The sequence below is a fragment of the Gopherus flavomarginatus genome, chromosome 6 (assembly GCF_025201925.1).
Source record: "Gopherus flavomarginatus isolate rGopFla2 chromosome 6, rGopFla2.mat.asm, whole genome shotgun sequence".
NCBI lineage: Eukaryota > Metazoa > Chordata > Testudines > Testudinidae > Gopherus > Gopherus flavomarginatus.
The window spans coordinates 87390891-87404672 of NC_066622.1; the positions used below are offsets into that span (position 1 = coordinate 87390891).

General features: G+C 37.2%; 1 protein-coding gene across 6 annotated transcripts in view; it reads left to right on the forward strand.

Moving 5' to 3' along the window:
* Positions 1-13782, forward strand: part of GRID1 (glutamate ionotropic receptor delta type subunit 1) — an 845542-nt gene that overhangs the window by 464611 nt on the left and 367149 nt on the right. For all 6 annotated transcript variants that reach the window (XM_050958562.1, XM_050958557.1, XM_050958559.1 and 3 more), the window contains exon 4: positions 1032-1237. In XM_050958562.1, the coding sequence (XP_050814519.1) occupies positions 1032-1237 (206 nt within the window). The remainder of the gene's footprint in view (positions 1-1031; positions 1238-13782) is intronic.

Genomic DNA, 13782 nt, shown 5'->3' on the forward strand with positions numbered 1-13782 from the left:
GCTTTGCCGCATTATATCTGAATTCGTGTTATATTGGGGTAGAGGTGAATGTAACTAATTATTGCTAACTAGGTTTTTTTCATTTACGTTATGGAAAACCTAGAATAGTTTTCACAACATTTCCACCAACTTAATTGAAGTATGTTTAAAACAAAAGAAATTTGTGTTTGTGGGTGAGATTACTGAGAGATAGGGGGCCACACATTTATGGTGAATAGTGGACTACTAATATAATTGTCAACTCTGTTTCTATTTCATTGTGATGCCATTTGTTTCTATTGTTAAGCCTTGTGTTGAGAAGAAAGACTGTGTATAAGATAATGAAATTTAAGCTTTATCATTGAGCCACATTGTGCTGTCAGATGCGTGTGCAATCTCATATTGACTTTGATGGGAGCTGCAAGACTTCATATTTCATTCTGTGTTTTTGGATGGGAGTGAATATGTAGAAATGATCCTATTGTGATTCTATGTAACTTTGGCTGCTCTGGTGTCAATAAAGGGCATGAGCTTGCCATTACTGTTCACAGGGAACTCCCATTCAATTGAGTGTGGGATGCATATCAACAGAAACAAAGCCAAGAGGTCTATCTTCTTAACTCCCTGTAAACATCTTCAAAGCTATCTCCTCCTCATTATCCTCCTCCAAACCTTCTTTAAAAGTCTCGTTTTACACCATGCCAACAAAAAACTTGAAGTAGGCTTATTATTGTGCTCAGGCCACTGCCTATCAATGGTCCCCATTGTTTACTTGTGCTCCCTTGTCTTGTCTGTCTTCAATCATCTGTTGTCTCTTGTATTATACTTAGCTTGTAAGTTCTTTGGGGCAGGGACTATCATTTTCTGCTGTTTGTACATTGCCTAACATGAAGGGGTCTTTATCCATGGCTAGGGCTCCTAAGTGCTAAGGTAATATAAATAATAAATAATAATAACTAGGAACATATTACCATTGCCCCTTGTTTGGTAAAGGCTATGCTCTTAGCTTAGAAAGCTGACATTCAGACTGTGAATTTGTTCCTGTTTTATAGATATTCGTGGGCTGCAGGGATTTCTGGACCAGGCCTCTAGATTAGGACTTGATGTATCTTTACAAAAGGTGGACAGAAACATCAGCAGAGTTTTTGCCAGCCTTTTTACTACCATGAAAACTGAAGAGTTGAATCGCTACCGTGACACATTACGAAGAGCAATCTTACTTCTAAGCCCCAGGGGAGCCCAAACTTTCATCAATGAGGTCAGTGCATTGTTCTTTTAAGAATTGTGCAGTACAAAAACATGCATGATATTTTATACAGTAAGGACCAAATCTTCCAAACTGGCGCATCTTAAAAATGTGGACCTACATGTGTTAGTTTGTTACTTTATATCTTAGTCAATGTCCAGTTTCAGGGAAATGGTTGTAATGTACTTCTGATTACATAAATACTGCTAGTGAATTGAAAGACCAGTACATAATCCTAGAAAAGAAGCTATATTTATCAGTGACTGTCGTCTTTACCAAGGAAATTCCCAAATCCTAGCTAAAAGGAATTATGCTGTTCATGTCTGTACTACAAAGGTCTATGGAATGTGCTGTCAGTGTGACACCGGAATCGCAGTATTTTTACTACAAATACAGTAGAAGATATTGGTTGCCTTATTTCTTAATGGTTTCTTCAGATCAGTGAGACTAATTAGGAACAGGATGTAGCTGTTAGGTAAAGATGTAATTAACACTGTGCCATGGGCTACTGTTTTGACATTAATTATTTTTCCCACCTTTTTCCATTGTGAGGTGAAGAATGACTTTGGAGTGCTTACTGTGCTGAAGAGTCTGAAATCTAAGGGTCAGATCCTCAGCAGGTGTAAATTAGCATAGTTTCACTGATCTACACTAAGAATTTGGCCTTAAATACTTTGTCACCAAAGAACTGAACTGTGAAATTCAAATGTGTAAGGCCTATTTCCAGTTATCAGTGTGTTGCTACATGAAAGCTGCTATATTAAAAAATAAAATCATTTTAAATTGAATTAGTTCAGTCACTGTTTAGTGGTTTTCTTGGCTCATATCAGCATTAGTAAACCTTTCCTTTTCTGTTAAACTGTGATAATGTGTAATTTTAGCACTGATGAATAAGGCAGACTAAGAGTATGGGAAGGTCAAGATAAAGGGTCAATTTCTGTCCTCAGATACATGCACAAAAGTCTCAGTGACTTCAGTTAGCGTTATGCATAAGCACTTGAGGTCATAATTCAGCCCAAAGAGTTTACAGAAATCTATGCTCAGTTCAGCTGGGACTTCCTGTTTGTCTGTTTTTTCATTGGAGGCCCATCATGAAAGAGAATTTTGGGTTGGTTTTCAGATCTGTCCAAATGAAATGTCCAAAACTGGTACTAAACTGAGACCAGAATTTACAAATCAGTCTAACCTCAGCCAGATATAAAGTCTGTCTCCTTTCAATACTCATAATTCCCAGAAATGCTAAAAAGAGTTATATTGACAGGACAATAGCTCTGCAGGACTCTAGAGTTTGAGTAATGCATTAAACCACTTTACCACTCAGCCCTTCCTCAAAGCAGTATAGTATTATATGTATTAGGGCTAATGATCCTGATATTTTTCCAGATCCCTGCAGGAGTATAACCGTGGGCAGAAATGAGAAGTAATTTATTTGACAATCTTCTTTTATTGAATCTTGATTGATTCCGAAAAGCTTTACAAAAGAATATTTAAATAATAAAAATCAACTCCTCAAAGGGTTGAGATATTTAAGTATGAGTTTTAGGGGGGAACCCTGCGTTGGTAGGGAATGAACTTAAATGGGACTCAACATGTCTCTTGTATTTCTAGTGTCTATATGATTTTGTGGAGCTGTGTATTTCTTTAATCATACAAGGCATAAATACAGATTGAACACAATACGATATAGAGTATTGAGTTGCAACTTTCAGATCAATTGTCTTTTATTTAATTTACAGACATAGGTGTTCAAAGCATATAGAAGAAGGCAAGAAACTTACAGTTAATAAATTACACATATAGAAGGGCTCACATCTATAAAGGATGGGAAACAGTTTTTCTCTCCTGGAAAAATTTTCAAGAGCTGAAAAAATATTTCACTGAAAAATTCCCAACCATCTCTGTTAACACCAATGAAGATACTAATAATGCAGGATAATGCTTGAGCACAGAGACACTCAAACAAAAGTTAAGATATTTTAATGAAACTTCTGTTATTGTAAGAGACATATTCTCATCCAGTTTCTCAAGACTGTTCGATGACTGTTGTGTGAGTGACTATAACATAATGTTATAAAGAAAGGTTCACAGACCTCTTCTAGCTGAAATCAGCAGGTAGTACTCTGACCGTTAATCACTGCAAAAAGAGACAAATTCTTCACTTTCTTTAGAGATGACCCTGACTTTAAAAAAAGTGGATCTGATTTCAGACTCAGTCACCTCCTACCTGAAGTTCAAGTGTGTTTAGATCTGGCATCTAGATTTATAGAGAGAGAGGCCAGCTTTGGAATTCAGATCCAGGTCAGGGTTCCAAAATTCCCAAAGCTCAGAGGTGTGAAGTTGTAGGGTTTTGTTTTGGGCTTATCTCTAATTGTTTTAGATAACATTTCTCCTCTATTGGCTTAGTATCCCTAATGCCTGGTTCTGTGATAGTCCCTGCTCATAGGTTCTCAAGCTTTATTTTCTATTGAGACTGTTGTACTAGAGAAAGAGAGAGAAACCACTTCTGGGGCAGTGAGGAAAATGTGGATTGAAGCTCTTTATAGACAACTGAATGTAGTGTTTCTTGACCCCTAAAATGTTTTATAAATGTCATCTACTGTAGATATTGCACTACAAGCTCACTTTGGGGTTGAAGCAAATCTAGTCTCAATGCAGTGAGCTTCCTTTTGGAGCAAATAGTATGTGAATTTCAATCACCAAGGGGCAAATGCCCTCTTCTACATATGTGGAACTCTCTCTAACAGTGTGACTGGGAGTGTTGCACAGTCAATGTGCAAAAATTGGGCTGGATTAGGGGAATGGGCACATAGAGGAAAAGGAACCTGTACATGGTCCGTGCATGCCAGTGCACAGGAGAGAGGGAAAGGAGCTAGGGGATCCATTACCTGCTTGTTCTTTCCTTTGGCTCATCCACTGGCAGGCAGGGCCACAAGGGCTATCTCAGCCTCTGCAGCCTGGGTTGGGGAAGGAGAGATCATTGGTGGAGAAATCCAGAGTCCAGCCTGCTACGAGGGCTGTGTGATGGGTTCTTGAATTTCCTCTTAAGGAAAGCAAATTTGAACAGGCTATTTTTTATCGTTAAAGGCTTTTCACTACATAAAGGCATCTATCAGTTGGGGAGAGAATTCAAAGGGGGGTGACGAAAAATGATAAAAAGATTGGATAGCATGACCTTTTAAGAGAAGTTTAAGGAACTTGCTTTATACAGCCTGACAAAAGGGTAACCAATGCTTAGAAGAAGTAGCACGAGAATAGGAGGAAGACGAATTATTTAAGGTGGTTATGGGTGGTATAACAGGAAGTGATGACCTAACACTAAAAAGAGGAAACTTTCTAACAGTGAGGTCAATTAGACAATGGACCCTTTTGCTCAATGGATGTGATTGAGGCATCACCACTCAAGGTGTTCAAGAGTAGACTAGATGAAACACTCAACGACAGTGTAGAGGTCATTCCTGCACTAGCTCAAAGGATGGACTAGATAACCCGGATGGTCTTTTTCAAGATCTTTCTGCAATGATTCTGTGCAAATGAATGGAGACTGGTGAATTTAGTATAACCACATACAGGATGAGGAATGAGTAGATGTATGGTAACTTGTTGGATATTTTTTCCTAACCAGTTACACTTTACAATAGAAATGTATTTTAATACCACAGGTCTCCTTAATCACTTAATGCAAGATAGGGTGATTTGAGTCCATACAGTTTATTTTGTTTTAATTTTGTCACTTCTGTAGACCAGTAGATCCTAAACTGTAGGTATTAGACAATTACAAGCTGTCATCAGTAACAGAAGGGAATGTAACTCATGACCTTTAACTCTGTGAAAGTCATCAATTGCCATCTTCAGTGAGATCTTAAATATGTGTGCTTTTTAAAAAGGCCCAATGATGAATACAATGTGTGATTGCTAAGAAAGATGGAACTATAGATCGGGTCTGCTTAGGTTGTTTAAAAAATAGCATGGAGATTGTAGTGAGAAGGCTGGTGTAGATGCATTAATACTGGATAGACTCAAACCTGATCAGCTGTCTGACATAAGCCCTCCACAATAAATGAAGACTTTCCTTGATTTACTTAACAATAAAGGCCTGTTCCTAATGTCACCGTGGAATTCTGGCAGCCATGTACAGTCACAACTGTAAACTTCCTAGGTGCTCATAAATCAGGTAAAATTGTTTCTGGTTTTCTTTCTCTGCCCTCCCTATGTGTTCAGCTCTGAGCTCTTACTGGAGTTCCAGGACTGTGCTCAGTTTCCCCTTTTACATTGCCCTGTTTCAGATGGTTGAGTCATTGCTGATCCTGAGTCAGTATTGGAAGTCAGTTCTGAGTGGTATATGGTACTCTCTCTCCTTCCTGCCCCTCTGTGCTAGCTTGTGTGCAAGAAATCGAGCTTGTCTTTCTAAATTCCCCATGAAGTGATACCCTATCACACAAATAGAATTATAAAAATGATATACAGTATCTTGAACATCCTGTGCTCCCAAGGAAAACAATCTTACCTATATGAAATCCTTTTAAGAGGAAATAAATATCCTTTATCTTTTATAGTAAGTTCAGCAGGAAATCGTTTCATATTGATAAACTTAATGTTTTGGCTTTTGGCATTCATTTTTGACACTTGTCTTTATATCTCTGTACCTATGTACACATATATGGCTATGCATATGCTCTTTATAGAGTGATTTATAATGAGATAGAAATCTTTTGTGAGGAATTTGGTCTGTGAAATTTGTTTTTCCTCTCCCCCTCCCCCTTTAACATATTTGTTTAAATAGCAGTGATTGGCTAATTTTGTGTCGGTGAACTAGCAACCATTAAAATTGTGGGAATGTGATAATTCTTCATTGAGTAGAGCTAGAAGAAACCGCTGTACCTTTTACTTTGTCTAAATCCAGCCTGAACTGTGCCTCCTCAGGAACTAAAATCTAATCTGGCACTGATGACATTTTGGACAAATGAACTTTTTAGATTCAAAGCAAAATAATTAAAATTTAAAAGAAAAACAAATAAACGATCCTTAGCTGCTCAAACCTGAACTGAAAGTAATGTTTCTTTATCTTGAGTAAATTGGTTTAAACACAGATTCTTTTCCTTTGGTGATTTAACAGAGACTACAGTTTGTCTCACTACAAGTAATCCAAGCTGCAGGAGCGCTGCAAAAACAAAACAACAAAAAAATCATATGGAAATATTTGTTTGAATTTTAATATAGATTGTAGGCAATTTGTGAAGAGGGTAAATTATTTTATATGAATTAGTCAGCAAAGTCTATGTGCAACACCTTCCTAGTTGTTTCAATTATCTTTAAGTGATTATATTTTTAGTCTTTTTTGTTGGATTCAGCTATCTGTGAGATGTTGAAAATCATTGTAATGATTATGAAGAGGAAAAACACAAAGCAGCACCCATTCATACAACTTTAATAGTAAACAATAGCAACAAGTCTGTGGGTGTTTGGGAAACAAAGATGGGAAAATGACTGCTTTGTGGAAATACAAGAGCATTAGTAGAAATAGTGGGTGGCCTTTACAAGGTTTAGAATCTGCTGTAGTATTAGTCTTTTTACTTAATACCATGTGAGGCGGTGAGAATATTGCCTGGCCTAAAGAATTTAGATGTTTGCTAGTACTTTGAATCTGATAAGTGGACACTTAAGCATAAGTGTTCAGATTCATTCCTGGCACAACGTCATTAGCTTTCAATGCAGTTACAGCATTGATAAATTTGCCCCTATTTAACAGTCAGTTGGTTAGGTTGTTCTAAATGCAAATAGTAAAATTAATCCAAAGAAATATACACTTAGATTTCAACATTCTTCATTCTCTAATCCTTTTGAACAAAGGATTTCAAATTGACCTACGAGTGGTTGAGGAAACTCTAATAGATTTACTGATAATATTAGCAGCTAAATTAATCATAAACAAATGGAGAAATCTCTCACAAATCTCATTTTCAACATGACTAAATATGATGTGTGTGGCTATCCTATTAAAATGTGGCAGTACACTATGGTGGAAGATTGCATAAAGTTAGAGGGAAACAAGATATTCATTAAACACCCTTCATTGAAGTGAAAACTCAGATAAAGTCCTGGGTAGGCTTAATAATCTCACATTAATTTTAAAATGGTAGACATTTATTTTATTCATATATAGTCTGTTTTGATGTTAACGTGAACACTGACAGTAATGCTTTACCTGTGTACCTGATTGTGGTGGTGGTGGTGTTTTAATTTGGTCTGCTCTATTTTTGTTCCAATGTTTGAGGATTTTTCCATTAGTCCATGGCATTATCACTTGATAGTGTGTTCTCTTTTAGATTTCTGTATTTGCTTATTTATTATAAAATCGAAGAGCTATTCAGACTTAGATCTGAGACCAAATTCTGACGAATTCAGGAAAATTGATATAACCATCTCTCAAGTTTGATGTAAAGGAACTGTGTGTTCTAAATCTTCATCCTAGCAGCCCAGTTTGCACCTGCGACATGCTTAGAGTAAAAATATGTGCACACGGCTGCATGTGGAGATGAATGTGAATGGACATGTAGCCAACACGAACCCCAGACCCTAACCCAGAATGTACCTCTTAACTCCTGCAATTAAGGACCTGCAGGACAGCTTCCCCACAGAGTTATGGGAACATACAATACCAACATCTTTCCTCATTGCCACTGCTGGCCATGGGTTTTCTGGCAAGTGACTCTTTGCAGTGCCTGGGTACTGAGAATTACCATATACTTTGTAGGATGATAGTGGATTTATTCATTTGTTGGCTACAGTTTTTAAAATTGATTTTTGGCTTAATCCTGTCCCTGTTGAGCTCTGTGAGCCCACTCTTTGCTCCTGTGGGATGGCAAAGCGTTGGTAATGAATACAGATCATTGCACCTTCTAGCTGGGTTCCTATGCTTGTTCCCTTTACTAATTAAAAAGGGCATTTCTTCCTGCCAGAGATTAATGGCTCCATGACTGTGGGATTTCCCTGGCACTACTCCCATCATGCTTTCTTGTTCTATCCTCTGAGTTAAAATATATGATTTATAATGAATTAGGGTTTTTTTTACTTGTAGTAGTTGCATGCATGAAGGAATTTTTTAATTGAGCTCTGCATATGTGTCATAACTATAAAGGGAAGGGTAACAGCCCTCCTGTGTACAATACTATAAAATCCCTCCTGGCCAGACACACCAAAATCCTTTTACCTGTAAAGGATTAAGAAGCTCAGGTAACCTGGCTGACACCTGACCCAAAGGAACAATAAGGGGACAAAATATTTTCAAATCTTGGTGTGGGGAGGGCTTTTGTTTGTGTGCTCTTTGTTTTGGAGGTTGTTCGCTCTTGGAACTAAGAGGGACCAGACATCAATCCATGCTCTCCAAATCTTTCTGAACAAGTCTCTCATATTTCAAACTTGTAAGTAACAGCCAGGCAGGCGTATTAGTTTTATTTTTGTTTCCTCAACTTGTAAATGTTCCTTTTGCTAGAGGGTTTATCTCTGTTTGCTGTAACTTTGAACCTAAGGCTAGAGGGGGTTCCTTTGGGCTCTTTAAATCTGATTACCCTGTAAAGTTATTTTCCATCCTGATTTTACAAAGATAATTTTTACCTTTCTTTCTTTAATTAAAAGCCTTCTTTTTAAGAACCTGATTGATTTTTCCTTGTTTTAAGATCCAAGGGGATTGGATCTGGACTCACCAGGAATTGATGGGGGGAAAAGAGGGGGAGTGGTTAATTTCTCCTTGTTTTAAGATCCAAGGGTTTGGATCAGCGTTCACCAGAAAATTGGTGGAGAAGTCTCTCAAGGCTACCCAGGGAAGGGTTATAGTACTTGGGAGGGAGATATTCTAGGGGGGAGGTAAACAAAGTTTCCCAAATGACTCATAAATAATTTGGGTGGTGGCAGCAAAACCAGATCTAAGCTGGTAGTTAAGCTTAGAGGTTTTCATGCAGCTCCCCACATCTGTACCCTAGAGTTCAGAGTGTGGAATGAAGCTTAACAATATGTTACTTGTGCAATTCAGCTAATATATGTTAAACCCTAAACAGATATTCGACCAAATTCATTCCTAGTGTAATCCCTCTGGAAAACAGTGGGGTTATAACAGCAATGAATTTGGACCAGAGTGCTTAATTTTGTTACCCTTTAATTTTTGTACGTTTTAAATCATGTCACACAATCACTTCCAAATGCTCAGACTATGCTCTTCTGATGTTTCATAAATATCTTTTACAGCATAGTGTACCAGAAGATATTTTATCATTTAAATTACTTAAAGCCATAGTAGTTTGACCAGCTTTATTATGGCCTGTACTTTCTTATTAAAACTGACAGCATTCCTAGCGCTGTTTATGAAACATGCTCGTATTGCTTACATAGCTGGGGTTGGGGGGGACACCCAAGTTGGGCAGTATGTTTTGTCATTAATCTGTATTACTAGCCTTATCAGAACCCCTTTCCCCCCTAGATTCCTGTGCATTTTGTTCAAATTTAAAAAGAGGTATGATAGCTTTTGCATTTGCAGCTTCCCCTTTCTCTCCCCAGTGTGCATGTGCGCACACCTACGTTACACAAACACACTGATTTTGTTAATTGGTGGTTGAATAGGAGGAAAAGAAAATAGGAAGACGGTTACATTTGTGCTGAGTCACTTAACCCTCAAAACTACATTGGATCATATTTGAGGACGTTCAGTTGACAGGATTTCCCTTACAAAGAGCTATCTGGCAGACAGCAGAACCCGGTTTTGACAATGTTATATGCCAAACATTTGCATGGTTGTGAATTACTTGTAACTTTCTCCTTAATGCCCTGCAATAGAGTAAGTGGAACTTGTTTGAGTAGCATGTTCATTCTAGTTGTTTCAATTAAACATTCTGGGGTAGATTCCTGTTTGTTGTTGTTTTAAAGCATGGTGCAATTTCTAACATTTGAAGTTTTCCAGTGATATATACCTGTATTTATTGTATGGATGGCAGCCCTATTTTCATCAATGGATCAGACACATGGTTCAGACTCATGACTCCAAAAGAGGCTAGTGTCAGAGCAAATAGTGCAAGAAACCCCTGCAATAGTCACTTGTGAGTGGGTGGGGGGACAAAAGAAACAAATCCCTACAGGAAAGTTTTTTTTCTTAATGACCATTTAATTGAATGTTGATTGTTGTTATGCCCTGAAGCATGAGCTTGTATATCTCTTCAAAACTCTTATTTAAGAAATCCTTACTATTGTAACTCTGGATGTCGTCGTTGTTTTCCATGTAATTCTCCAATCCTATTTGTAATCTTGCTAAGCTAATTGGCTTTAATGAGGTCCTGTGGAAGTGAGTTCCATAGGGCATTTCCTTTATCTGTGTTAAATTTGCCATCTTTTGGACTTTTTCAATCTCCCTTTTGGTTTTTGTATTATGAAAGATGATCTAGAGAAGTACCTGATCTACCTTCACTTTGCCTTCTTTGTAGAAGCGGTGCAGCTCTCAAATGCAGTTCTGAAATAGTAAAGTTAACTCTCCAGAAAGGATTAGAACCTGAAGTGTATCTGAACTTTAGAAGTGGTGGTTCTAACCTTTTGGCATCGTTCATGAGAAAAGACAGTTACATAAAGTAACTCTTGGTATTCTTATTTATTCAGTAAGTCCCAGCAACAAACATATTTGTTTTAGAAAATTCAAGTAATCTTTATTTGAAGAAAAAGTATAAAAATGAACTGAAAAAATTGTTATATGTATATTTAAACACACAGGTTTTTCTTTGTTATTCTGATACACTGAACTGAAGGATGCAAGAGTAACCTTGGTAAATGTACAAGGTTTATTTTCTTTTCAAATCATTTACTTTTGGGTGTTTGCCTGAATAGCTGAACATCCTGCAATTTAAAGATAGAAAATGTCAAAAATGAACTGGAAATTTAAAATAAGTACTCTGATACATCTGTGGTCATAGAGCACATAAATATATGCAAAATGTTTCTCTTAAAATATTGTAAATCTTTAGGCAATGACTTTATCATTCACTGCAAGGATAATTGTGTGCAATTTTAGTATAATTTACCAGAATGCTTGAGATTACTAATTAATTATAGATGATTAATTTTTAAATATGACCCGACATTTGCATTTCATTATCCTAGGGTTTGCCGATCTTAAAACTTTAGCAGAACTACTGTGTGTGTGTAACAGAACCAGTTCTATCTTGTAAAATCAGTAATATAACAACTAATAACATAGCTATTTAAAGAATTTGCCATTTTCTAATTATTTTTTAACTAAATGTATTGGAAGGATCAGATGATATAGACATTAGAAGATATAGAACTGAAATAACACAAGTATCAGAGGGGTAGCCGTGTTAGTCTGGATCTGTAACACAGTTATTTTCAATCTTGCGATATTTTCCAATGCCTTAGGCACCACTGTATAGTAATTATGGATAAATGTTGACATTTTAATGGGAACTGCTGTATCTCTCACATAATTACAGGGGCTGTCACAAGAGTCTTCCACTAAGATGGCCTGTCATCCCTCTCTCAAGATACGTATTTAGTCGTGCCATTCTGGATTCAGGAAGTGGCTCTGTGATTTACTCCTTTCCTAATTGCAAGAGATGATAGAGAAACAGGCCTTTTATCCTGGAAAAGGATACGTAATATGATAGTGACTAATTTGAACTCTGAATGTACCTTTTCAAATTCTTATTTAAATATCAGTTTTAATGAATGAAATAAAGTGATATTTGCCAAGACATTTTCAGTTCCAAATTAATTTGGGAAATAATTTGAGTCTTGAATAACTGTTGTGGAAATATGGCGGAGTACTGTTTGCACACAAGACAGAAGTCAGGGCAAAACTTACCTTGAAAGTTTGAGAAGATTCATCCTAGGACAGAAAGCTCTATCTATTTGATCTTCTCTCCTGGTTCAGATTAGAGCAGGTATTTGTGCCAATAACCCCAAAGATCTTTTTGGTAGCTAGCTAAAGGACAAAAGTATCCTGGCTTTCCAGTGACCATATTCCTTCTTTCAGTAACAGCAAGCAGAATGACCTACAGCAGCCCTATGGCACCTGAAGCTTCATCTACATTGGGTAGATGCTCCAGGGCCTGGGTCCATTGGGTTTAGGTTTGCTTTGCATTGGTGGATCAGCACAAAGGTCCGTAGCACCTAAGACTTTGACTAGGTTTTTATGTTCAGAGTATAGGTTTTTATGAAAACCTCAAGTGTACTGCAGGTAAATCTCATGGGAGCCCATTGAAAATGAAAGTAAAGAAATATTTGGGAACCTTGTTTGTCAGTGGCAAACACTTGGATTTGATTAAATCACATTTATAACAGAATATGGTTCTATAATTGACTGCGTTTCCTTGGGCAAAGAGTGTTGTATGTCAGACAAATAGAGCAGTACATCATCAGCAGGGAGTGTAATGTCTTAGTTGCCCTCATTCACCTATATACCCTGAAGGTATAATAGGTCAAATACCCAGAGATTTATAGAAAGAGGTTAAATGGAGAGGGCAGAAAGAAAGGCAGACTGAGCACAGTCCTATCATTATAGAGATGAGACGTTTGATAAGTAAGATGACAGTGACATTCGGATGGGAATGAAATGCATTGGGGATTATGAGGAATTTCTAAGGAAACTAGTTAAGCCTTAAATCTCTACAGATTTGGTTTGAGATGCTTTTCCAAATTTTTGTCTGCAAAATTGGGTTAGAAGTCTGCAAGAAAGGATTTTACTTTGAGGTTTCCGTACTCCTTGTTTTCATATGAGGAACAATGGAAATAACAAAACAGCGTTTTCTCATAGCATTTCGGTTTTATCTCATGTTTTTGCTTCCTGTCCCAAACACCACTAGGAAGTCCAGAGATGTGTGAAAATAAACATAAGTTTGTGGGGAAGGATGGAGTAATCTGAATATTTTCAAACTTCAGCATGTATGTGGTTGAGTTTTGAGCAAAGTAAATATTCAGTTCTTATCTTACCTACCTTGGCTCATCCATGTGTTCTGAACATTAACATTTTTAGAAGATTCAGAACACTATACTCCATTGGACATTAGTGACTTCACAAGCATCATGAAAGGACAGGCACAGAGATGCAGACAATATTCAGGAAGATGTTCTGTGTTGTTGGAAGTCTGCCCAAACTTGAACTAGCCAAGAATGCTGATTAGCATTAATTATTTATACTGCTCCATTAATGTACGACCTAAATCTATGTAAGACAGGCTAAAATGCTAATGATATAAGTGATATTTTGTAATTCTTAAAATACCAATCCTGGCAAAGATGTGGGTAGAGGTACCAGGGGCTGGGAATTTTGTGCTTGTGGATGAGGGAGGTAGACAGGATGTGCTGTGAAGTGGTGCTTCCATCACCTTTCTGGAGGTGTAGTGGTCACTCCCTGCACTGCAAAACTAGGAACATACTTGAGTTTTGCTTGTCTTTTATATTCTTATCAGATATGCAGGGTGTCTAGTATGCTGTTCTTTTACTATCCCGCATCCACTGAAAAGCATGTTGTAAAGATTTTTCTCCTTGTAGGTTCTATGAAGGATAAC